Consider the following 25,039-nt stretch of genomic DNA (forward strand, 5'->3'; position numbering starts at 1 on the left):
TGTGGATGTCAACAGTCTTTACCAGTCTGTCAGCATGTGTTGACTCCATCTGTCTTTCACATGCTCTCCTGACCTCCGCTATCCAACTTTCTGTCTGGTTTCAGACGTTTTCTCTTAAAGCTCCAAGAGTTAAATGTTTTATGTTGTCCGGCTGATCCCCATAAACCATTGATTTCATCCTGTTGAATAGCCTCCTGTAGTTCTGTTAAGATAACAGGGAGCGTTGCATTACTCAGATGAAAAAGATATTCCTGGCTTACAGCTATGCCCCACCTGACAAAAGCTGACACATATTATAGTTAATATTGACAGATGTTGCCATAAGTTATAAGACAGTATAATTTTTAAAAGGTAAAAGGAAATATTTTTTTTATGTCTGGAAGAAGAGCAGGGATCTCACGGACTTCATATCAGCCATATATAGGAATCTGGCATCTGCCTTCCATATGAACAAAAACCAGACAGATCGAAAACATGCGGGAAAAATACTTTACGTTCCAATACTACATCACTACTGAAAACCTACAGAGATACACATTGGCAGGTGAAGGTGGAGTGAAGTAGCCTATTCCAAAAATGTAATAACATTCATATGTCTGTCTTTTAGGACCAGTATGGCTGGCTAATGGGAAATGACACAAATAGTGATTGTTTTCACTTTCTAATGCACATAATCAAAAAGTGGAGACGTTTAACAAAATTTTGACAGTGTAATAAACTATTTGCTGACATTTTTGAATTTAAGTCAGTATAAAATCTTTACTTTGTAACACTTAAACAAAGAGCATATTTGGGGCTATATAGCAGATGTTTATTCACCTTATTAATTTCAGGAGTTTGAACGGTTCAGACAAGCACAGTCGAAGTTCTTATGAACTTTGAAAAATAATAAATTATTTTTAAAGTGTATTAAAAAGAATAAATTTTTAATCCTAATTGAGGGTTCATCAACATTGAGCTGGTTTAACAGCTTTGCTGGTTTTGTGGCAGTGTGCACTCAAATCAGAGATAATTACTTATTTATTTTTATACATTTTGTGGCATAATTGTTTGTATTTATTTGCTTACATCATTTTTGGATAACAAAATAAGGTAAAAGAGTTTTATTTTTGTTAACTCTTTTAAGGGAAACCAAATTTTCTAACAATTCTTGAGCCCTGATGTAATTTATACCCGTCTTGAAGTCAAGGATTGAGTTTAGCTATTTAATATAATGCAGGTATAAAATCTCAACAGTTTACAACACATCTCAAGTCTCTTTGGATCAAGACAAGCAGATCTTTATTATGTAATCAAATTTGTTTCATTTATTCCAATAAAATCCAATTATGTAGTCAGATTCAGAACTTTTAGTCAAATTCAGTCCAAAATAACCTGATATAATGATATTAAATACATTCTAGCCTAATCTAGAAAGGAGAAGGTGTCACTTCTAGATTGTAATTTCTTACTTAAACAAACATCCAGGAACCCAGAAGGAAGCACAAACAACAAGAGAGACAGCAGGATTAACAGACTTAAAACTGGATGCTAGACAGCAGAATGACAACATTAGAATCTGTGAAAGAAAGTGACAAGCTTGTAAATGCATGGGAGGTGATTAGTGGGACCAGAAATGTGTCCCAATCAACACAGCAAATGACAAGTGTTAAGGGTGCGTGACGAATGACTTGAGAAAAATAAACCCATGCCACAGAGAAATGAAAAGTATACAGACACAGAGGAACAATTAACAAAAATGAAATAGCAGCAATTGCAACTAAACACAAACAAATGCTACAGAAAATAAAGCCAAATTTATTAAGTTTGGGAAAGACTCAAAATACAACACATAAATGTTAACATTGTTTCAGTCACAGTTTTGTTTTTGTCTTAATGCTAGCTTAGGAGTTATTTGTACAGAAAAGCACTCCATTAATGATAAAGTCTGACAAAGTGTAACATGTCAATATAGCCTGGAGCTGAATGTGACTGATATAAATTTAGATAATCTCTCTGATTGTCAGACAGAGCTCTAAAACCTGGTAAGTTGATGCAATTAGTAAGACTGGCAGACAGAATAACAAGAATCAGGCACAGACAGGAACAAGCAGTGTGGAAGCAGACAGTGACACATAACAGCTGAAGATCTGAAGAAGATGTGGACTAAATGACTTCCAAGACTAAAACGGAAATTCCAAAGATCACAAAATAAACCAACAATATGCAACAGTTTTACTGGTGATGACTAAAGAGCTGAAGGATGACAATGAGTGTGATGCTTTTAAAAGAATGTTGACAGTTGAAAAGTTGAAAGCTTTTTTCCTCTTTCGTCTGTCCAGGCTGTGAAGATGTGGAGCTGGGCTTTCGCTGTTGCTGTCCTGCTGTCCTCCATCACACTTGCTGACGCTCAGGGTAAAATTATTTTATTTTGATCCATTTTTAGATATTCAACTTTAGTTTTGATTTTCATCATCACAACTTACGTTTTTTGTCAACTTATTGATTATAATTTTGCTGCTTTTTTAACTTCTAGATCCTTTTATGTCTGATTTTTTAATCAAATTTAACTTGATCTGACTTAAATGCCTACAAAAGCATTGGAATTTGATCTTTTTGAAAATTTGCTGAACTGTATGTAAACTGAAGGTTATTGTTTTTTCTCATGTAATCATATATATCTTATATTTTGTAGATTTTAACCGATTTAATATTGTGTTGATCTCAAAAATCTATGAAATATCCCTTTATCACATTGCCCAAATCATAAGTCTTGTGCATTGTGTTGCTTGTAGATTTGTGTAAAAAGAAAGATATCCACAAAACATATGGAAAAATCTAGGAAAATGATTCTGGAAAAGTATGGAAATTAAAAACTAAACAATAAAAACCTAACAGCAGACCAATGCAGGTCACTATTCTCTATTTGGTATACATTTTAGATAATATAGAAGTAATTGCCAAAGCCATTGTTGGATCACTCGTGTGTTTGTAGGCTCCAGTGTTAAATACTTGACTTTTACAGAAATGACTGTCACAGCTTCTGTTTTAACACCAGCTTTGGTAGACTTGACTGAAATCTTCTGAAACCTCTCAGAGCCTCAGGCTAATCACAATGTGTGAAAAATGCCTAATTTATACGTGGCTGATTTATGTCAGTGTAAAGAGATGCTTTCTTTGCACCTATTTGTAGAATTGGACGCAGCTGAAACCCAGTAATTAAAAACATTTAGCAACACATAATAGATTTGTTCATCTACCCCATAGTGTTTTGATTTTGACAAAGATATACAAAGATGTTTCATTTTGTCTAAAGATAGAGTGTATTACCTCAATCAATGCCCATTTTATTAGGTGCACCCCACTGGTTTCAACTTGGAGAACGGTACGCCCTTTAAAAATGCCTAATTTCTTCTTTATAAATATTAAACAAGATTTTGGACAACTTTGAAATCACAGCATCACACAGTTGCTGCAGATGAAGCTAAACTGTCCATGATGTGAATCTTCTCTTCCACCACATCCTAACTGTACTCATTTAAATCTGGTCTGTAGAGATCACTGGACTACGGCGACTTCATCAATATGGTCAACGAATCAGCTTGAGATTATTTGAACTTTGTGTCAGAAAAGGTTATCCTGCTGAAGGTAGCCATCATCGGAAAATGGGTAAACTGTGGTCAGGATGGAAGGATGAAATATAAATTATTTCCAACTTTGATGGAATCTAGATCTTGCAGGAATTATTTTCAGCATCTGTTTGCAATTCAGATCAGTTACTTTTTAAAAAGGTAGTATAGAAACGTTAACCAAAGGAACATCGGGTTTTATTAAGCTGTAAGTAACATGAGCAATTATGACTGGCTTTGTTGCAAAGACTAGCAAGAAAAAAAGGGAAATTCTTATTTTACTTAAGCTTCAGTAAATTATTGAAACTGAAAAGTTGGTTTTGAAGAGAAGAGTCAGGCTGTGGTGTAATTATCAATCAACTGAACTGGAGGAAAAAAGGCAGCCCTAATCCCAGGTAGCAACATACCAATTTAACAATTTACTGTACAAAAGCCTCACCCTCACATTATTCATCACAAAAGGAAGTTTTGAGGCTAAATTTACAGACAAAGAGTAAATGATACATCGCTGTTTCTCCTTCACTTTACAGGCAGGTGTAATAATGTGCAGGCAGCAGACATTGTGTTCCTGATTGATGGGTCCTCCAGTATCGGCCGTGCAAACTTCCTGCAGGTGAAGGGCTTCATGGCTGGAATTATAAAACCTTTTGCCAGCTTTGTCAGCGAGTCGGGGATCCGGTTTGGGGCCGTGCAATACAGTGATACCTCAAGGTGACTTACAGGATTAATAACTACCTCTTTTCTCTACTTGAAAAGCAGAATTACCTTATTGTTAGTGTTGCTCTTTCTTCAGGGTGGAGTTCACCTTTAACACACACCTGACAGGCACTGATGTCGTCAACGCAGTGCAGAACATGAACTATAAAGGTGGAAACACACGCACTGGAGCTGGTCTAAAGTATGTTTCTGATAACTTCTTCGACCCAGCCTCCACCCGCGACGTCCCAAAGGTCTGACCACCACAATGCTTAATTATTACATTTTAATTCATGCTAGGGACTGGTAGCTAATCCTACCTGCTGCTACCTTTTCAGGTCACCATTCTGATCACTGATGGGAAATCACAAGACCAAGTGCAGGAACCGGCTCAGAAGCTGCGGAGTCAAGGAGTGAATGTTTTTGCAGTTGGTATGTTTTTTTTATTTTTTTTAATTTTTTTTTATTTGCAGCCTTGTGGATTGGCTGTCAGAATAAAGGAGTAAATATGAAATCATCTCTTTCTTTTATTTTCCTTTGCCCAATTTAATAATATAAAAATAATTTTAGGAATCAAGAGTGCAGACAGGAATGAACTGGCTCAGGTTTCCTCAAAGCCCAGCAGTGATTTCACCTCGTTTGTTGGGGACTTCAAGCTGCTGAATACGCTTCTTCCTCTTGTTAGCCCTCGAGTGTGCTCAGCAGCAGGGGGAGTCTATGCAAGTGATGGTATGTACGGAGGCCACAGCTCAACAACACTGTATTGAATTATAATGTATTCATTTTACTTTTTCACATTTTATTACATTAAAACCGTAGAGCTCAATGTATTTATTAAGATTTAATGGAATAGACCAGGATAACATAATGTTGATTTTTGGAAGGTGACTCCTTTCAATTCTTTCCATTAAATATCTGAAAAGTGCTGCATGCATTCATACTTAACATTAATAAAGTAAAGGGAAAGGTAATTTTAATTATATAGCACATTTTCAGCAACAAGGCAATACAAAGTGCTTTACAGGAATTAACCAAAGTGGACTGGAAATACAAACAAAATAACAAACCAAAGGAAAGAAAAATCTAAAATTGTTGATCCAAAGTCAATAAACTCCTATTCAGGGTACAGAGTTTTGCTGATATAACTTGGTAAAATGTGAAAAATTTCAAAGGTTATAAATACTTTTGCAATACATTGCACATATGCATATCACTTTGGACAGTATATCATATTTATATTAGTCCATGTCTCCCTACCCTTCTGTCAGAGGCCTTTTCTGGTCCGTCTAATCTTCAGTTCACGGCACAAACGACTGATTCTCTCCGGTTTCGATGGAGTCCTGCAGGAGGCCCCGTGAGCGGCTATGCCATCCAGTATGTGCCGCTCTCCGGTCTGGGTCAGCCAATCATTGCAGAACTGCGCCAGGTGCGTCCAGGTGCTAGAGAATTTTATGTCGTGACTCGTGGAAAGATGAACCAGCACATGTATCTCAGCCCTGACTCAAGTAAAGCTTAATTGTAGTCTCGGGAGCCAAAGACAATCGTGCTTTGCAAGAAAAACATGCTTTCAGGCTGAGTATAAACATGTCTAATGGGTGGATCCTCTTCATGTAGACGCTGTAGAGATTAAAGTGGGGTTGACTAAAATTTAGTGTTCCTGTCAGCTATTATATCGATGTAAGAATGCCAAAGTTTAGGCTGATTTTAGCCACATTTTTTTTGCAAAAAATCTGAATGAGGAATGGCTTCAAATAAGAGATGTGTCTATCCCTACAGGAATCAGTCTCAGCCAGTCAGAGGACTTTCACTGCACAAGATCTCAGGTCAGGAACAGACTACCTGGTGACTGTCATTGCCCAGTACCCCAATAGTGTTGGAGAGTCTGTGTCTGCAAAGCAGCGAACCAGTAAGAACTGTTACAGCAGACAAAAACCAGGAGGGGAAGATTAGAATAACACTAGGAAAACTTCTCCTGTCCTTTGTCTCTTCACACAGGGTCACTACCAGGAGTGTCCAGCCTACGCCTGGTCCAGGCAGGCTACTTCTCCCTCTCTATCCAATGGGATCAGCCTTCAACTCCTGTGCAGGGCTACAGGCTCACCTATGGGCCACGAGGTGAGGCTTACTCACATTTCTGTTAAGGTTTTCTGTCAGTCTTAAACATTCTGCCTCTAACCTACATTATGAATTTACATTCCTCCTTTGTTTTGACATTATCACAGGACTGTGAGCAATCTTAGCAGAGTTGAAGGGTCACATTCAAGTCGTTACAGTAGTCAAAAACTGTTAACTTGTTGATGGCAAGTTGGAACCGTGTCAAGAATGCACATGAGTTTGAATAAAGTCTGATTAATGCTGGCTTCTCTTACTCTGAAGTGCCCTCAGGCACTGGCTGTAGGAGTTTGTACTGCTGCAGCCATGACCTAATTTATTAAATGCATTCATCTTCAATAGGTGTGAAAAAGGCTACATTTAACTCTTTTTATAGACTGTGAACAATTAGTCATATAATCGTTTCATTTCTGAGGACAGGGTGTGTCAAGAGGTTTTGATGATTACATAGTGACTCACGAGGGAAAATTGCCCCCCTGAGGGAAGGTATAGCTTCTCCCACTGAACATGTGGCAGGAGTGCCACTCTCATTCCTCTGCCAGAGGAATCTCTTATTAGCCTTTCGACTCGCCAGGCATATAGTAATTACAGGACAAGTTTTTCACGGTTTGTTTTAGGCTAACCTTAAAATTGAGTTAATTCACCACCTCAAGCCCAATTACAGTAGAATGGATAAGCAAACTTAAGAATGGCATTTTTACTATGTCTTTGCTATATACTAGAAAGGGTTCAAGGAAACTTGCAGCTCTACAGAGGTCAGAACTAAATCTTATTGAGATGCTGTAGTCTGACCTTAAAGGGGACGTTCCTGTTCAGAGACTTTTGTATTGGCTGAAAAGTGGGACAGAATTCCTCTATAGTTTTGTAAATGACTTATTGTCAGTCATCACTGAGGCTAAGGGTGGCACAAGCAGTTGGTAGGTGTTGTGAGTGACTAGTCTTCACAAACGGCCACGTTGGTCTGTAAATCTTTTTCTTTTAAATAAATGAAATCATAATTTGAAAATTATGCCTTTTGTACTCACTCAATTTTTCTTTGGTATTAAGAAAATTAAAGAAAGAACATAGAACATATCAGTAAGGGGGAAATACTTTTTCAACACCCCTGTGAACCCACTAACATGACCTATAAAGGCATTATTGAGGTAAAGGTTACCTGATCTAAAGACCTCACATACTGTACATTTCTGCTCCTGTAATTATGCCGGATGAAACGTCAAGTGTATTTTGAGATGCCTCCAAGACCAATAACAGTCCACCATGCTTCTTTTTGCCCTGTGCTTTGACTAGGACAACCAGCGGCCCAGCTGCTGGAGCAGTCTCTGTCTGCAGATACCTCCTCTGTCACCTTGGAGTCTCTTCAGCCTGACACAGAGTATGTCATCAGCTTGTACCCTCTGTTCTCCAGAAATGGTGCAACCCCGTCTGTCATCAACTCTCGCACTTGTAAGTCCGTCTCCACTAATACTTTAATCTCTGCTGGTGGAGCAGTATGTTTTTAAGGAAACAGATTAGATCAATATTATGATGCATGTACTGTGTCCTTTAGACAGAAATACCTTTGAGTGGAACAGAAAATGGTATTAATCATTTGTTGCTGATTGGTTCAGTGAGCCTGGAGGCTGTGCAGCAGTTAACAGTGGAGACGGTGTCCAAGGGCAGCATCCGGGTCAAATGGAGACGAGTCAGTGGTGCACAAGCGTACCGTTTGGTATGGGGGCCATTCACAGGTTAGAGGCATTTTTTTTCCTGATAATATTTTTCTTTAAAATCTTCCATTTGCAAAATATTTATGCTTTGCTTTTCCACCAAGGTCGCAGCGTGGAGACTGTGGAGGTTGCTGGTGACATTGAGCTCTATACTTTGTCCAGCTTGCAGTCGGATACTGAGTACATTGTCACCATCATCCCACTGTATGAGGGCAACACTGAGGGGCCCCGAGCCACAGCCAAATTCAAGATAGGTAGGAAGTGAGATGTTTGTCACTTTAAGCTTCTGTTATTTATTGGATTTTTACCACATCTTTACTGCATCCTAATCCCCCAAAGCATTTTAAAAACAGGAATTAATTACAGTACTTTATGTGAGGCTAGATCTCTAAATGGTACATAGTAAAAAGCAGCAAAGTGGATATTTTCCTATTTTTGAGTTCCATTTCTTTAAACAACAATTCAGTTTGAAATTGCCTTTACCACTGAAGGTAAACAGGACGCACATTATTGATACTTCTGTGTCCATTATTGTATTATTAATGTGAGAATTTGCATCATTTTCCATTGGTTATAATTTTGCTTAACGTCAGTATTAAGATCACCATTATGTTTATGACATCAGGCTTCAATTAGAGCGAAGGCTTAGTTATTGCTTCTTGTCCATGTTTGAAACTCAAAGCCACAGCCTGAACAGAAGACCAAATGTCTCATATTGCAGTAAATTTTAGTAGGTCTTCATCTTCTCTGTCAACCTTTCACTAATCAGATAAAAATGTTAATTTTTGAGCATTATTCTTTTTGCTGACAAGGTGTAACCCATTAAGAATCCTCTTTGAAAAGGCGAATGCCCTCTGTTTTGACCAGTCAAAAACAGAGACGGGAAACGAGGAGGGAAAGAAAAGAAAACAAAAAAAAGATGGATAAAAATCTCTCTGCCTGTTTGTCTCTCTTCTAAAAGTCAAACACATGTTACTGTTTAGGTCGGACAGACACAGTCTCACAGCCCAGGCCTTTCATGTGTGATCCCCATATGGTGTCACTTCAATGCGATGAAGGCACTGAGTCACTCCAGAGCTGCTGCTTTTCTGTGCAGCGATATGAGTGAACTACTGTCTGAAAACTCAAAAGGTTTCACAAAGGACATGCACACACAATTTGATATCCTCTACTTCTGTAATTTTAACTATGTGAGCATGTTTGTCATTTTTGTGATGTTTCTTTGCAGGACCTTTGCGTTTGTTTTTATTGATTGGAAAAGAGCTTTAGGAAGAAAATAATTGCATGCTGCTTACCGTACTTATGGTGGTTTCCTCAGAACGTCAAGAAGAGCAGGATCTCAAAGCAGTAATCACAGGACCCTCCTCAATCCGCCTCGACTGGAGAGTGATCCGGTCCGCTCAAGGCTACCGCCTGGAGTGGCAGGCGGGAAAAGGTCAGATAAACATGTAACATAATGGCTCAAAATTTTCCTTCTAATTCTGGTCCTGAAAACATATGAACAAGCAAACATTTCTTTGAAAATATGTTGACAGTTTGAGAAGTTTAATCATAATCAAAAGCCTGTTTTAAGACAAAGTAACCAGGATCTTTGTCCAAACTACATCAAAAATATGTAGTTATGTTTTGAAACTTTCTGATCTCATAGCTCTTCTCTAGTTTATTTTGGAAATTGTTCAAGTTTAACCCTCAGTCTCTAAAGTGGTGTGTCTGTGCATAGTTGTTTGTCTTGCATGACTTCATGTTGCCTATTTTTAAATTTTTATGTGAAAACCTGGATAGCTTGTTGATTTCAAAGGTTTATTGTCAATTTAATATATCAGTTCTCAACAAATACTAGTCTGAAAATTCGATACAGTGCAGAAGATGCAATGTAACAGTTGGATTTAGAGATCCTAACACTTGTCACTTTTTGTCCAGGACAAAGTAAATCTCAGATGCAGCGGGAGAATTGTAACTCTGCTCCCCCTTCATAAGGAGACACGATTGCATGTTAAGATAAAATGCTGAGTCTAAAACCTCTAATGCTGCAGTCCTGCTCTTTTCTGCAGGAAGCCCTCTCCAGAGCCTGTCCTTTCCTCAAAGCTCCACCAGCTACGAGCTAACAGGTTTACGACCAAAGACTGAGTACATCTTCAAGCTGTACACACTGTATAAAGGCCGCGAAGAAGCCACACCTGTCTCCACTGCAAACATAGGTCAGTCGGCTGTTATAAACAGATTTCTGTTTAATTTATAGGTCATAATCATGCTGGTGAGAAATGCCCTACTATTTCAACTTTGAACTAAATGTCATGGATGATTATTTCTCTGTTTCAGACGAGCAGCCAATAGGAAGCGTGTCCAACCTGAGAGTGATGGAGTCACTGGGCAGTACAGTTCGAATTGGGTGGACAGGCGTAGCGGGGGCCACACAGTACCGGATTGTTATCTTAAACACCGAAGGTGCATTCAAATTTAATTTCTGCTTTTTCTTACTTTTTATTGGTTAAGGAAATAATTATACCTTCTTCTTCTCCTGGTGTCATGTCAGATGGAACAAAGTCGATCCAAGTTATTCCTGGAAACCAGACGACCCTTGACCTCAAAGATCTGACAGTGGGAGTGTCATACGGCGTCAGTGTCACTGCACTGGTGAGAACGAACGAAGGAGAAACCGTCACCGTCTTCATCAAACCAGGTGAGCTGAACAGCTCATTTGAAATCCCTTGAAAAGAGAATTTGTATCCATAGGTTTTAAAGCACAGCAACACCAGAATGAAACAATGTTCAATATAAAACAATGTAAAACACCTGTAAACCTTTGTTTACTGCAGAGCCAGCTGCAGGGAGAGTGACCAATCTCAGAGTAACAAATGCAAACAGCCGGAGAATCCGCGTCGCTTGGCAAGGTGTCACTGGTGCAACAGGATATAGAGTTACTTGGAGGCAAGGCAATAGTAAGTAAAACTCTATTTAAAGTAGATCCCAAAAGTATACAAACCCCTTTCATATGGTAAAATCTTTGACATAAAGTAATGTAATGAGATAATTGGTAAATTTAAAACCTTTTTACACCTTTAGCACAACATGCTAGATAACTCCGCTGAAAAAACAAACCCTGATAAAGGACATATTGGGATAAAAAACAACAAAAATACGACAGCTACCTGGTTGTATATATTTGCACAAATTATATTTTGTAACATCTTATGATTTAATTTTAGCCTCTAGTCTTCTTTGGTACATGTTTAAGCCGTCATCATCTTGACAATATTTGACACCCTTATTAAAGTTCCTCATCTCGTTCAGGTTGTGAGAACAGCTCATGTCCACATTCCTCTTTAAGTGACCCTGCAGATCTTTGGTCAGATCTGGTTCTGGCTTCTGGCTAGGCCTTTCCTTACCTTTAATTTTCCTTAGGAAGTCATTCTTTTGTTGATTTGGTTGACTGCTTTGGTTCTCGTCAAAGCTACAAAGTCTTTAGCTACAGTTTTCTGGCAGGTATCTGAATGTTTTAGCTCAAATCTGAAAGCCTCATAGAACTAGGCCTGATTTCATCCATCTGAACAACAATTACTTCATACCATTTAAAAGATGTAATCAATCAATCAATCAAATTGTATTTGTATAGCACATTTCAGCAGCAAGGCATTTCAAAGTGCTTTACATCAAATCAAACACAAAAACACAATGCAACATAGAATCAGCAATCAAAACAACATTATGTCAGATTCCATCAATAAATTTGCAAATGATTACGTTTCAAATACAACTCTGTAAATGAGCAATTATGAGAGAGATCAAATGGCAGGTATGAACTCAAGAAGAGTGAGTGCTGAAATTAAAGCTAAAGGTGCCTCAAAAAAAATGCTAATAATAAAACTTGGACTTTTAATTGGGTGTGTATGCTTTTGAGAGCCGTGATTTAGGCATATATTCAATTATGTTCTACTGTGATAGATTTTCTTGCATTTTATAATCGTCCGTTCTCCTGTGCAGGTGCAGAGGTGTCTCGTCTTCTGGGAGCAGAGTCTAATTTTTACACAATAGATGGCCTGCAGCCGGATGAGGCTGTGGTAATCGGTGTTGCCCCTATCGTTAATCAGCGTGTTGGCGAAGTCGTCACTGTGTCTTCAAGGACAAATCCCTCTACTGGAGTGTTGTCTGGGCTTCGTGCCACTGAGGTTTTGTCACAGAGGATACGCATTGCATGGTCATCTTTTTCTCGAGCTACTGGGTACAAGATCACTTGGCGCCATGAAGATGGTAAGAAATGATTTGCTGTAGATATCCACCCATGCATCCATTTTCTTCATAACCTCTGAAATTATGTGCATCTTTATACGTTTCATCTTTACGTATTTTACTGGTATTTTACATGACAGATCAACACAGAATTAGACATAATTTTGAAGGGTAAGCAAAAAATATAACATGGCTTTGCAAATTTTTCATTTTGCACATAAAAATATGAATAGTGTGGCCTTTGTGTATATTCAGCCATGGGATATAGTAGCTATTTAGGACAAAAAACATAGAGACAGGAGACTACTTTTTTTTCTCCCATTCGTCTGGCAAAATAGTTCAACCTCTGTCAGATTGAATAGGGACCAACTGTGATGGATTAAGTACTGGACTTTGACAGGACCATTCAAACACATAAATATGCTCCGGAAAGGGGATCATCTGCCCCTTTCTGAAGTCTTTCAGAGCCTTCAACGTGTTTTCTTTCATGATTGCCCTTTATTTAGCGTCATCCATCTTCCTACAAGTCCGACCTTATTGCCTGTCTATTGTAAAAAAACCCCCCAAAAAACCACCATACTCACAGCATGATGCTGCCACCACCATGTGCCACCATGGGGAGGGGTGTTTGAGGTGCTGTGCGGTGTTAGTTTCGAGCCACACATAGAGTTGTATATGTAGGTCATGCACTTTTGTTTCAGTCATGGGCCTCTTGGCTGCTTCAGTGATTAATGATCTCCCTACTAAACCTGTCGGTCCAGGTCAGAGGTCAACATCATTTACAATCCAAAGAGCCTTTTTTGCCCTCACGCCTACTAAATAAAATGTGTCTACAACCGTAAAATCTGCATGACCCTTTCAATAAAAAATGACTTATTAGCCTTATGATATTGAATTAGTTGTATTTTTCTATGGTGAAGTTGTTAAGAATAACAATAATATTTTGTTTTAGAACAAATCCCAAAGTATAAACTTTTCAAAAAAGAAAGTTTTTTATTGAAGTTCTACAAAATATTGGCATGAAATCACAGAAAAACATCTCAAATGAGCCTCCTGTTACTTTTAAATATAGAAATACTTTTTTATACTACATAGATTTCTTTTCTTTCGTTGAAGAGCCGCAAGTATCAAGGGGGAAATCCCTGCAATTCCATGCAAAGAGAGATATTTACAGCTTGTTTACTATTATTAGATTTCTCCATAACTTTCTCCCTGACCTGTCTGCTGTGTGCCTTGGTTTGTTCACAAATGTTTTCAAACAAACTTCTGATCCCTCTACTGAACAGCTACTGACATTAAATTGCACATATGTTGACTTTGTTTACTGATTAGCGGATATTTGAAAGTAATTTGCTACCCTGGATTTGATTTAAGGGTGTCAGAGTAAAGGGGGACAGGGGCAAATGTATCACACATAAAAAAAAGTATTGAAAAGGTTAATGTTGACACTTTCTATATCTCCATGCAGGAACTGAAACAACACAAACCGTAGCTGCCGATGTCTCCTCCTACACCATAGATGGCCTTCAGCCTAACTCGGCTTACACTGTGCAGGTTTCTGCCCTTATTGGCTCTCGAGAAGGAAGTCCAGCTATCCTCAGCGTTAGAACAGGTATCTCGTTTGTTTTCTTCTTAACTATTGTTGCTGCTTTTAACAATGCCCCTGCTTCAAGTGGGGAAAAAATGGGAAGAAAGTTTGAAATGTTTCTGTCCTGACAGAATCAGATCAGTCGGTTGTGGGAACTGTGACGTCACTTAAAGTCCAGGATGCCCGAGGGGAAGTGGTGCGGGTCTCCTGGGTTGGTGTGCAGGGAGCAACAGCTTATCGCATCATTTGGAGGAGAGCCGACGGTAAGCAAGTTATTGGGAAACATCATTTTGTTGTTATCCATCTGTTTTCTGTCGTGCTGCTGTGCTCCCTTCTGCCTCGATGATCTGTTGCAGAAATGTCCATCTTCCTGCCTCTTTCTGCAATAAGATCCTTGTTCGATCTCAGATCAGACTGACAACCTATCCATGTTTAAATTAAACATTTCAACCAAACTGTTTCAGTAGTTTTGTCTTCAACTTTAGATTTCTACAGCTCTTTGCATCCATGTCGGTGTGATTTCCAGGACACCCTTCTAAATTAAACCAGTTTGTTTTTAATATTAAGTCCTGGAAATATTAATAAAAATTTGACTTTCATGCAAAAAAGGTCTTCTTTTCTCAACAAACAAGTACGTGTGAACATGACCTTCTGCTGCTGTAGGTGGGGAAGAGCGGAGCCAGCTGGTGGGCCGGGATGTGAGTTCCATGGATCTGGACCAACTCGATCCTGGGTTTCAGTACGAGATTCAGGTCATCGCTTTAGTTGAAAACAGGGAAGGGTTGCCTGTTTCTGTCAGAGTCACCACACGTGAGCCCTCTGTTTTAGTTTCAGATACATCACATGGTGAAACATGGGAGCGTTGGGTTGTGATCTTGTGTGTTCTCCATTTGCACAGCTGGTTATGTCACCCCACCCTCCACACTACCAACCACATCTTTACGAGTGACCGAGGTTAACCTGGATTCTGTGCGGCTGAGCTGGGCTCTCCTTACGGGCGCCACAGGATATATTCTTCACTGGAAAGAGGAGACAGGTGAAGAAAAGGAAGTCATGATTTACATTATACAGCCAAACTCTGTCGATATCTGTTTCATCATTTTAAATATAAATATTTGTCAGACGTCGGCCGGGGTCTTTCCATCACGCTGCCTCCGTCGTCCAGCTCGTACCTGGTGACCGGGCTGCGTTTGGGCCGCAGATACAGATTCACCATCCAGCCCACCTTTGCAGGAGGAGTTTCACCTGAGACCTTTGTAGATGAACGCACCGGTAATGCACCATCATCGCATTAAAAAGCCTCAAAGCAGGCAACGTTTGGCTATTGTTGTGAACCGTTTTCTGTGCAGTGTGTCAGGGTGGCCGTCTTGATGTGGTGTTTCTTGTGCCTGCGTCCACCGATCGGTCTGACCTGGTGAGACCTCTGCGGGACATTGTCACCAGTGCAGCAGGATCGCTCGCAGCTATTGGGCCCCGAGACTCACAGGTACATTTCACTCTCAAAGAGAGAAAAGTAGGTTAAAATGTAGATAGATTTTTATTTATTTTTTCAATTTGACAATTATCTGTTTTTTATAGGTGGGGGTGGTTGTATACAGTTTTAGACCCAAAATCTGGTTCCTGCTCAGTCGTCATTCAAGATCTGACACGCTGCTCCAAGAGATCCAGTCTACACCCTTTGATGAAAGCCCAGGAAATAACATTGGTCAGTTTTTGTAAAGGATCATCTGTTTAAGCAGTTGATATTGTGTGGCGGTGTGCAGTGGTGACATTAACTGTGTTGCTCTTCAGGTGAGGCGGTGACGTTCACCCGACAATACCTGCTGACCCCCTCAGCTGGTCGGAGACCCAGGGTGCCCGGGGCGGTCGTGATCATTGCTGACAGAAAATCTGTGGACAACCTGACCCTCGCAGCCAGCAGTCTGAGAGATGCAGGTGTGAGGGACTGAAACTGTGAACCTGTGACGAGTGACACCGAAATCACCGCGGTTAGATGAAGTTACTGCTAAGCATTTGGATAATTTAGTCCCTTTCCTAAATCAAATATATATTCAGTTCTGTCCTTCATATTCCATAAGAATTAAAACAAGAAGTAAACATCTGGCATTGTGCAAACCTTAAGAATAAAAAATCAGAGTTATAAATATCAAATCAAGTTTATTTGCGTAGCACCTTTCAGCAACAAGGCATTTCAAAGTGCTTTACACAAAAATACAAAGTCATAGAAACAGTCAACAATTGAAACATTACATTTTACCGTTGTTATACATCAGATTGTTGAATATTGATTCATTCATTATGTTTCTAAAGGAACTCCAACCACGGTTTTTAAGTCTAGATTTAAAGGTCCTCAGTGTTTCGGCTGTTTTTCAGTTTTTTGGAAGCTTTTTCCAGATTATAACAAATTTACAACTTTTCATTGTAAAAAAACTAATTCAGAGCATCAGTCTTTCTAAAGTATTCATGCCCTTAAACTTTTGAATGTTTTTAAACTGCTGTGTATTTTCTAGGGATTTTGTAACAAAGTAATGCAAATAAATGGAAAAATCCCAACAATATTTTACAAATAAAAATCTGAAACGTGTACTTGTATTCACCCACATTTAATCAGATAGTCATATTTAAACTCCAGAAAAACAAATCTAGGTTTAAGCTGTTCTATAAAAACTAAAAGAATAAACATCTCAAGTGGTCTGAAAACAAACTCACAATCATTTTTCTTCCACTTAATAGTCATGTGGAGGGACGGCTGGTATGAGTGGGCTAGTAGGGCCAAGCTCTCCCTGACATTTACAATAAAGTAAAAAAAAACAACTTGAAAATAACTACCTAAAAATAGATAAATTTTATAAATAATGCATCACATTTTGTTACATTTTCAACAAACCTGGTGTCAAACCGCCTGGGGAAAATCCTTGGTTCTTTCCGATGGGCTAACTTCTGACAGCCCCATTCAGCATCACTGTCTGGCTCAGAAAGATTGACAGGCGTCTAGCCACGCCTCCTCGGTTTGCAGCTCATTGGGGCTAGTTTTGGTCAGCCCATGGCCAGCCCGCGGCCACAGGACTCATCCAATCAGCATGGACTTTTATAATATTAACATAAACAAGGTGGATTATTTAGCCTTTTTGCCCCAGAAACGGCCTCATTTAAAAATGTATTGTAGCTTGTTTCATTTTATCAGTGCGATTGTGTCCAGTGTTGGGAAATTAATGCAGGGGAATTAATTTGGACAACTGCAGAGGCTCTATGCATTTGGTCTTTGGTATGTTTCCATGGTTGTTTTTTATGGTTGTCTATAGCAGGTTTTCTCCTTATTTTTCAAATTGGATGGGTCTTTCATTGGAATTAAAAATAAAAGAATAAAGAAAAAAAAATAATAATATATATATATATATATATATATATATATATATATATATATATATATATATACATACATATATGTTCCAGTGAGTATATATTAGCCCACCCTTCAAATATCACCACCAGTTTCCACTGTTCATGTGGTACTTTGGTTGTTCTAGAAGATAAATTACCAATAAAAACATTGAAGTTTGTGGTAAAAAGAAACTAGATCTGGGAGACAGTATAGAAATCATTTATCGTTTTCTGATTTCAGTGACATACAGTTTTATTTTCTTTTTGACTTCCAAATAATCCAGGTCCGTGGTTTTTTAGAGCTACTTTGTGGATTCATTATTTTAGATTGCCTGAAAAGTTCTAGCGGTCATACTCTCCTAATTGTGTTTTCATGTTTCTGTGACTCCTTCGACATGTGGGTGCTGTATGAACTTTCATGCTACATGATGTGCAAAAAAACAGGGAAGTTAATTTTTCACAAAAACTCAGTGTGAAAAATATCTGCTCAACTCTATCTATGTTGCAGAAATGCTTCACTTGACACAAATCTTCACATATGTGTTTGCATGTAAGGTGTGACCGTGCTAGCTGTGGGAATAGGCCAAGCCGACACGGAGGAGCTGCGGCGGGCTGTGACGGATCGAAGCCCACAGAACATCCTGTACGCCGGAAATGCAGAACGACTCAACTCTGTGCACCCTGATCTGGCCGACTTGCTTTGTGGGATTGCCAGAATCCCAGAGGTGAGTCTGTTGATTCACAGGACAAATTGGTTTTGGAAAGACAAAAGCTTGAAATTCTCTTTAGGTTTTGTTAGTGAGTAATGGTGGGGTGGCGTGGGGATAGATCAATGTGGGTCTTTGTCCGTGGTAATGCTAGTGCTACTCTTGGCTGTCGTGTTCTAAGAAAGAGCAGAGAGTCAAGAAATTCAAACTGAATTCTCCTAATATTTTGAGAAATAAATCAGCTGCACAGTAGCACAGCTGGTAGCACTGTTGCCTTGCAGCAAGAAGGTCCTAGGTTCAATTCCCAGCCCGGGTGCATGTTCTCCCTGTTCATGTGTGAGTTCTCTCTAAGTACTCCGGCTTCCTCCCACAGTCCAAAAACATGACAGGTTAATTGGTCTCTCTAAATTCTCCCTAGGTATGAGTGTGTGTGTGTATGTTTTTTTTTTTTTTTTTTGTCTGTCTCTATGTTGCCCTGCGACAGACTGGGGACCTGTCCTGGGTGAACCTGTTGGGCATTTTTTAGCCCACCTGAGTATAGTGGCTGACCATGTCCATCCCTTTATCGTCATGGTGTATCTATCTTCTCATGGCTGCTTGCAGTAGAATAACTCACCAGGTCATAAAGCTTAAATCAGTTCAAACTAGTTTCTTGAAAAATGGCAGCGAGTTTATTGCCCTTCATGGATCTTTTTCCTTTATCTAAAATTTTAGAGGTATGTTTCTGATACCTGGCTGAATCGGTGCCATCAGTGGCGAACTTGTTCTTGCTTGATTTAACTCAAAAAGTGAGCAGTAAGAGGAGCCTACTGGCACCTTTCAGTGTCCAACAATGAGCCTGAGGATTAAATTAGGTAGAGAGATTATTGGATTAAGATCTGTCCCGGTTCAACCTGATCTCAGTTAAATGAAAGTTAATGGGTCATTTGATAAATATTTCATTCCACCTAAAGGTTTCCTCTGATCTGTTCAGGTCACTCCAGGTACAGAGCAGTGTACCGTACAGTGTCCTCGGGTAAGTTGGTTTTACACCGTTGTAATCCAAATCTTGTATTAATGCAAACCTTTCTATCCAGGATAAATAAAACTTACTGATGCCTTTTTCTTTCCTATGGATTTGATTAATTTATGCCCTGTAGGGTGAGAAGGGAGATCGCGGCGAGACGGTAAAAATTAAACATTTATTTCTCCTTTTAACATCTTTCAAACATCTTAGAAAGTTGTGTTATATATCAAATGACATATATTAGGTTTTAACCAGTTTTTGACTGTTGTTTGTGACTTTTTGTTTCTGCCAAAAATAATCACCAGTAAATGTTAAGGTGCCTCTTTCTGATTTTTGCCACAGGGCGAAAGAGGCAGAGATGGTGCAGATGGACGCAAGGGCGAGCCTGTGAGACGGATAGATCAGCCATTTTGACAATCCGTTGTGGAATAACATATCGTATTATATTTTAAGCTAACAAACTATGTGTCCCCTATTGTCGCGATGGAGGGTCGTGATGGTTTGCCAGGGAGGGAAGGCCCCAGAGGTCCTGAAGGACGTCCAGGAACACCAGGACAATTGATCCCTATTGACCCTTCTCAGCGGATAAAAGGGGAGAAGGGGGAGAGGGTGAGTGCACCTGAGTTCATGCAAAATTATGAAAATACAACTTTCAAAGAAATGTTTATATATTTTCTTCTTTTAGGGCTTTCCTGGAGTGGATGGAAATCCAGGATTACCAGGAAGACCTGGAGCTCCTGGAAATGCAGGTGTTCCAGTGAGTAGAGCTACTGGAACGCGTTGATTGATTTATCTTTATTTTTTCCGTTGTTGGTTTTAGCTTAACAATAAAAACTAAAAAAAAAACAACTTTTTGTCGACCCTTAGGGCTCCCAAGGTCTCCCCGGGGTCAGAGGAAGCCCAGTGAGTAACACACTGACCCTCAAACTACCAGGTCTATGTCAAATCTCAGCCCTGCATTGTTTTCCTGTTTTAGGGCGAACCAGGAGGACAAGGCACGCCAGGGACAAAGGGTGATAAAGGTGAAAGGGTGAGCTTAAACCTTATTTCAAATTTCACAAAGAAAAATGTTCCTTCAGTACAAACAAAAGCCGAGACCAAAGCGATGTGTGAGGTGCTTTAGGTGTGGTTTGGTGACATTTCAGGGTGAACCGGGTTCCTCTGTGCCCAGTGGGGGTCTTCCAGGGAGGAAGGGAGAGCCAGGCATCTCAGGAATACCAGTAAGAATCTATAAATTTGCTAAATCAAGATAAAGATGGAAAAAAGTGACAAAGTTCAGATTTGTATAGCAAATAAAAAGTTCCACATTTAAAACATTCATCCTTTTTTGATAAGATCATGTCTGACTTCTATGGAGGGGTGGAGAAAGACTCCTGAAGATGTCATAGATCTCGTTAGGGAAACCCTGTAATTTTCTGTATCTCATATGAAGGGTAATCCAGGTCGACCAGGTACCGACGGAGCCAAGGGAGACCCCGGAGTTCCAGGTAAATCAGGTCAGGACGGTCGCCCTGGAATCCCAGGAACACCGGGACTTTCCATTAAGGTTCGGCTCTTCCACAGCTTCTCTGCAAATTAATTCATTCTAATTGATTTACCAGGGTGAAAGGGAATGAATGCAAATGCCTGCCACACTTTTCAGATTCTCTAAATGATGTTTCATTTACCACAACAATCTCTAAGTTCTTTATTTTGACCTGTCGCATAGAATAGATTGAAATCTGTCACTGCAACATGTCAAAATGTAGATGAAGCTGAAAGGGTACTAATACATTTTCAAGGCCGTGCCTTGTAATGAACATGACTGAAAAATAACAATTTGAAGAACCACACATTAGGTCTTTAGTCCTGTTTGAATTAGATTATTGTTAGTGAAGTAGAACTGCTGTGTTCAGAATAACTCACATGGTGGTACCATTGAGCTACATGTAGAAAAAGCATCACAGCCAAGGCTCAAATTTGCTGTGGATGAATGCTTTCTGCTCATTTTTACCGGTATTTGAATTCTGTTTCATTACTTGCATGTTTGAAAACATTTTTTTTTTCTTTTCTTGCCAGTAAAATGAATAATAAATATACTAAGAATATGACCTTAGAATATACTTTAGCTTATTTTTAGTTAAATCATCAGCAGTGTAAAGAGGAATCATTAGCTATTGCTACTTTTATGTAAAGGGTGTGATTTAATCCATGCATTGAGTACACTCCACTCCACAGGATTCCTGTAACACCTTACTATGCTTTTCTCAATGTAGCAAACATTATTTTATAACTTGAGCCAGGCTGCCACAGATTTTCAGTGTTTGTTGCTCATGTCGAACAATGCTGCCAGATTAGTGCAGAAGATGCCAATTATTCACAGCTAGGTTTCTCTGATACAGGATCAAATAATTGCTGCTTAATTATTGCAGCAATCGATCGTTAGTAATCTCATGCTGGGCTTCGCAGTCCCTCTGTCTACACCGATGAAGATTCACTCCTCTTCTGCAAGCAGGACGTTGGAAACTGGAAGCTTAAGTGATGGCTTGTTCTACTTTCTAATGAATTCATCAAATAATTGTCACCTCCACTCATGGAGCTTTGGCTGTCAGTTTTCTGTTTGTCAGCTGATTGTTAAATAAAAAAAACAAAAAAAAAACACAGATAAATTAAGCAAACTAAGTACATTTCCTGATACAGTAGAACACTGCTATTCCTTGTGCTTGGTCTCAACGTACTTCACAAGGTTTGACAGGATTTGATCCTAATTTTCATAAAGTTTTCTTACGTTCCTTAAATTTAGACCCAAGTAATATTTTTGTTTCACTACACGAACGTACATGGCAAAACAGGAAACTGTGCAAATACAATTCAATGCACTCATCAATAAAAAAATCCTTCCTTTTTTTCCTCTAGTTTATTTTTTCTAAAAAATTTAATATCTTACATGTCCCATTTGCTTTTAATCAATTAGTGTTTCTTTTAGCAAAATATTATCTCTATTTTTGTTGGTTTACTAATGATCCTCTCTTATCTGTTGCACAGTTATTGTAGAGTTTCCTTTTTAGTCTTTGCTTACTAGGCTTTTTTTTTTTTTTTTTCAAAATATTTCTCACTTTGTTTAATTTTATCTCCCACAGGGAGATAAGGGCAGCGAAGGAGAGAGGGTGAGTCATGCCATATTGAACTTGTTCTCTGAGTGCAGAAATTTCCTGAGGAGCAAAAGAGCAAAAAGATCCTCGGCTCTTATCTCTCTTTGCTGACAGGGACCTCCAGGAGTGGGAAGCGGCGTGGCCATGAAGGGTGAAAAGGGCTCCCCTGTAAGCGCCGTTAGTCACTCGTAATGTGCTGACACGTTAGTTTTGCAGGTGACGCTTCGTGCTCATCTCGTGTACTTTGCATTTTCTAATTGCCTTTACATCCTCAGGGCTTTCCAGGAACGCCTGGTGGCCCAGGGCCGAGGGGGCCAGCAGGGCCGCAGGGCAGCAGAGGAGAAAAGGTATCTGCAGGCTTGATTTGGTGTTCTGCATGTGAACAGAGGAGAGTGATTGTTTCAATGAGAATGGGTCATTTGTGGTCGTCAGGGCGAAGACGGTGCTGGCCTACCTGGACCTCCAGGAAAGCAAGGAGAGACCGGGGACAGGGTGGGTCTGATGGAAGAAGATTTCTGATTGGCCGGTGAAATTTAATGGCTGCTTCTCTGCAGCCATTAAATTGTAACATCTAACTTTGAATTAGATGCACGGTGCAAACTGTTACCAATGTTTTCTCCACGTGGATCAGTGCAATACAGTCATGAGGCTTCACCTGTAGGACAAATAGCAACAGATTTTGCAGAAATTTCACAAAATTATTATGCTGTTAAGACATAGCAGTGGATACTTAATCAATTACTTTGGTAATTACTCACACAGCAGGTTCTAAAAAATTATTATGGCATGTGATTTTGCTTTTGTCCAGATTAATGTCTTTTTGTTTTATTTTATTTTTTTATCTTTTTACACCGGGAGATAATGCATGATGTTCAACCATGAAATCTTTTAGAATTAGTTTGTATTTGCTTCACCTGAGCTGAAATCCTTCTTTTGAATGATCCTGTGCACTGGCTGAAAAACACTGTGATGCAACATTTTTAGCCTATGCATGTTTCCAATATTTTTCCAGGGTCCCCGCGGGCCTGCAGGTGAGATCGGCGGCAAGGTAAGACGCATGTGATTCAAAATATTTCTGTAACAAGATGGAAGACGAATGACCGATCTCTGTCCCGCCAGGGAGACCGAGGACAGCCGGGTGAGCCTGGGACACGGGGAGACAGGGTGAGTCATATGAAACAGTAAATCTCTGCGGACATGTCCACACCAGTACGTATGGTTCCGCGCATGCTTAAAATCTTCAACTTCTCCTGAAATTGACAGTCGATCGCGACAGCTTAAGCAGAACATGTTGAAGAACTGTGGACACTTACACAGCAAAGCCTTGGTGCTTCGTTGGTTGTTTCTGAATCCCCTGAGGGATTTGCTTTTATGTTAGAGGAACAGTTTGGGTCAGAAAGTTGGAAATAGACAGTTTGTTGGAGCAGCAGATTGTCTACAGCTGAGAGGAAGAAGTTAGAGAAGCTCACCAGAAAGACCAGCTCTGTCCTAGGATGTCCTCTAGTGGAAATCTCATCACTGCTGGACAATGTCGCCCGCCTCATGCATGAAGCGGCTGCGGAACTGGAGATCTCTGAGAAACTGCTCCGTCTTGGGTGCACAAAGTAGCATGATTGTAGATCCTTCTTCTCAGCAGCTATAAGACTTTATAACCATCACTGCTTCCAACAAACCTAACAAGTTGTTTGCATCCCTCATGTTTTTTTGCACAGTTTTTCATTTTATTGCCAATAGTGTGTTAAGTTTGCGGTAATGTTAAGCAAAGTTTGTGCACTGCCTAAAATCATCTTATTCATTTGAACTTGGGTACATTATTTTTAATAGGCGTACATGTTTTATATAGATTTTCCCTCATTGTACAATCTATTATTGTCTTTTTTTGTTTTGTTGCTAATTTTATGTGCATCTACTTTCATCTACATTCACTACTGATACTGTACACCTGAAATTAAATAAAGAACATTTAATTTCAATTCTGTCTTCTTCTCTTCTCTATTTCTATTTCTGTTTTTATTTTTGTCAGTAAACGCAGATATATTTTTTTGTGTGTGTGATGCATTTGAACTTTTGTATCTTTGTAGGGGGAGCGAGGGCCTGCTGGGGAGACTGGAGAGAAAGTGAGTAGAGCTGAAGTTAACGGTTGACCTTTATTGATTTAAAGGAAGTTTGCAAAGTTTTCAGCATAATGCTGTCTTCTTAGGGAGACCCAGGGAAGGCAGGCGTCCCGGGATCACCAGGCCTGAGAGTGAGCATTGCTTAAATACTTCATTCCTTGCCTATATGTTTTCCTTTTTGGCGCTCCTTATGTATATGGAGTGTCTAAACTTATTGTTTTAATTTAATCAAAGGGTTTACCAGGCCCAAGTGGACCAGCAGGAGAAAAGGTGAGACTGAGAGTGTATTAGGATCAATGGTGCATGAAGCTGCAGGTCAGATCTGCGTGTTGGATCTTTCATAATCTGATTGGTTGGACCTTCAAGAAACGATGTCTGTTTCCAGGGGAATGAAGGAGCACGAGGGGAGCCGGGCAGAAGCGTGAGTGCTTAAATCTGATACCTGCAAGTATTGATTGAAGGTCTCTGACAGTGAAATGGAGACACTCTGCTCTCTTTTTTTATCATTCAGATGGCAGGTTTACCAGGGAAGAAAGGAGAACAGGTTAGAGATAAAACGTGTCTGAATGAAAAAAAAAAATCTATTATCAGCTCAAACAGACATTTTATGTTCTTGGTTCTTTGCTATTTTTGTCCCCAAAGGGGGAACGAGGTCTGCCTGGATCAGAAGGCCTGAGGGGGGAAAAGGGGGAGCCAGGGCAAAGAGGAGAGAAAGTGAGCGTCCACAAGAGGAATCACGTGTTGGAGAAATCACGTTTAT

General features: G+C 39.6%; 1 protein-coding gene across 1 annotated transcript in view; it reads left to right on the forward strand.

Annotated features, from left to right (window-relative positions):
- Window positions 1-474: 474 nt before the first annotated feature.
- The window catches only part of col7a1 (collagen, type VII, alpha 1), a 68,117-nt gene continuing 43,552 nt past the window's right edge, over window positions 475-25,039 (forward strand). The window contains exons 1-48 of the mRNA XM_044121879.1: window positions 475-544; window positions 608-612; window positions 2,322-2,394; window positions 4,139-4,319; window positions 4,402-4,558; window positions 4,643-4,736; window positions 5,651-5,730; window positions 6,081-6,210; window positions 6,300-6,419; window positions 7,707-7,862; window positions 8,027-8,146; window positions 8,230-8,379; window positions 9,444-9,560; window positions 10,177-10,323; window positions 10,445-10,570; window positions 10,659-10,805; window positions 10,942-11,064; window positions 12,107-12,373; window positions 13,821-13,964; window positions 14,072-14,203; window positions 14,604-14,750; window positions 14,839-14,976; window positions 15,063-15,212; window positions 15,290-15,426; window positions 15,519-15,645; window positions 15,732-15,875; window positions 17,877-18,046; window positions 19,002-19,043; window positions 19,168-19,194; window positions 19,377-19,421; window positions 19,524-19,643; window positions 19,720-19,791; window positions 19,902-19,937; window positions 20,011-20,064; window positions 20,180-20,254; window positions 20,467-20,580; window positions 22,154-22,180; window positions 22,280-22,333; window positions 22,441-22,512; window positions 22,598-22,657; window positions 23,178-23,213; window positions 23,285-23,329; window positions 24,247-24,282; window positions 24,366-24,410; window positions 24,514-24,549; window positions 24,665-24,700; window positions 24,791-24,823; window positions 24,922-24,993. Of these exons, the coding sequence (XP_043977814.1) occupies window positions 475-544; window positions 608-612; window positions 2,322-2,394; window positions 4,139-4,319; window positions 4,402-4,558; window positions 4,643-4,736; window positions 5,651-5,730; window positions 6,081-6,210; window positions 6,300-6,419; window positions 7,707-7,862; window positions 8,027-8,146; window positions 8,230-8,379; window positions 9,444-9,560; window positions 10,177-10,323; window positions 10,445-10,570; window positions 10,659-10,805; window positions 10,942-11,064; window positions 12,107-12,373; window positions 13,821-13,964; window positions 14,072-14,203; window positions 14,604-14,750; window positions 14,839-14,976; window positions 15,063-15,212; window positions 15,290-15,426; window positions 15,519-15,645; window positions 15,732-15,875; window positions 17,877-18,046; window positions 19,002-19,043; window positions 19,168-19,194; window positions 19,377-19,421; window positions 19,524-19,643; window positions 19,720-19,791; window positions 19,902-19,937; window positions 20,011-20,064; window positions 20,180-20,254; window positions 20,467-20,580; window positions 22,154-22,180; window positions 22,280-22,333; window positions 22,441-22,512; window positions 22,598-22,657; window positions 23,178-23,213; window positions 23,285-23,329; window positions 24,247-24,282; window positions 24,366-24,410; window positions 24,514-24,549; window positions 24,665-24,700; window positions 24,791-24,823; window positions 24,922-24,993 (4,689 nt within the window). The remainder of the gene's footprint in view (window positions 545-607; window positions 613-2,321; window positions 2,395-4,138; window positions 4,320-4,401; window positions 4,559-4,642; window positions 4,737-5,650; window positions 5,731-6,080; window positions 6,211-6,299; window positions 6,420-7,706; window positions 7,863-8,026; window positions 8,147-8,229; window positions 8,380-9,443; window positions 9,561-10,176; window positions 10,324-10,444; window positions 10,571-10,658; window positions 10,806-10,941; window positions 11,065-12,106; window positions 12,374-13,820; window positions 13,965-14,071; window positions 14,204-14,603; window positions 14,751-14,838; window positions 14,977-15,062; window positions 15,213-15,289; window positions 15,427-15,518; window positions 15,646-15,731; window positions 15,876-17,876; window positions 18,047-19,001; window positions 19,044-19,167; window positions 19,195-19,376; window positions 19,422-19,523; window positions 19,644-19,719; window positions 19,792-19,901; window positions 19,938-20,010; window positions 20,065-20,179; window positions 20,255-20,466; window positions 20,581-22,153; window positions 22,181-22,279; window positions 22,334-22,440; window positions 22,513-22,597; window positions 22,658-23,177; window positions 23,214-23,284; window positions 23,330-24,246; window positions 24,283-24,365; window positions 24,411-24,513; window positions 24,550-24,664; window positions 24,701-24,790; window positions 24,824-24,921; window positions 24,994-25,039) is intronic.

This window comes from Gambusia affinis, linkage group LG07, assembly GCF_019740435.1.
Source record: "Gambusia affinis linkage group LG07, SWU_Gaff_1.0, whole genome shotgun sequence".
Taxonomy (NCBI): domain Eukaryota; kingdom Metazoa; phylum Chordata; class Actinopteri; order Cyprinodontiformes; family Poeciliidae; genus Gambusia; species Gambusia affinis.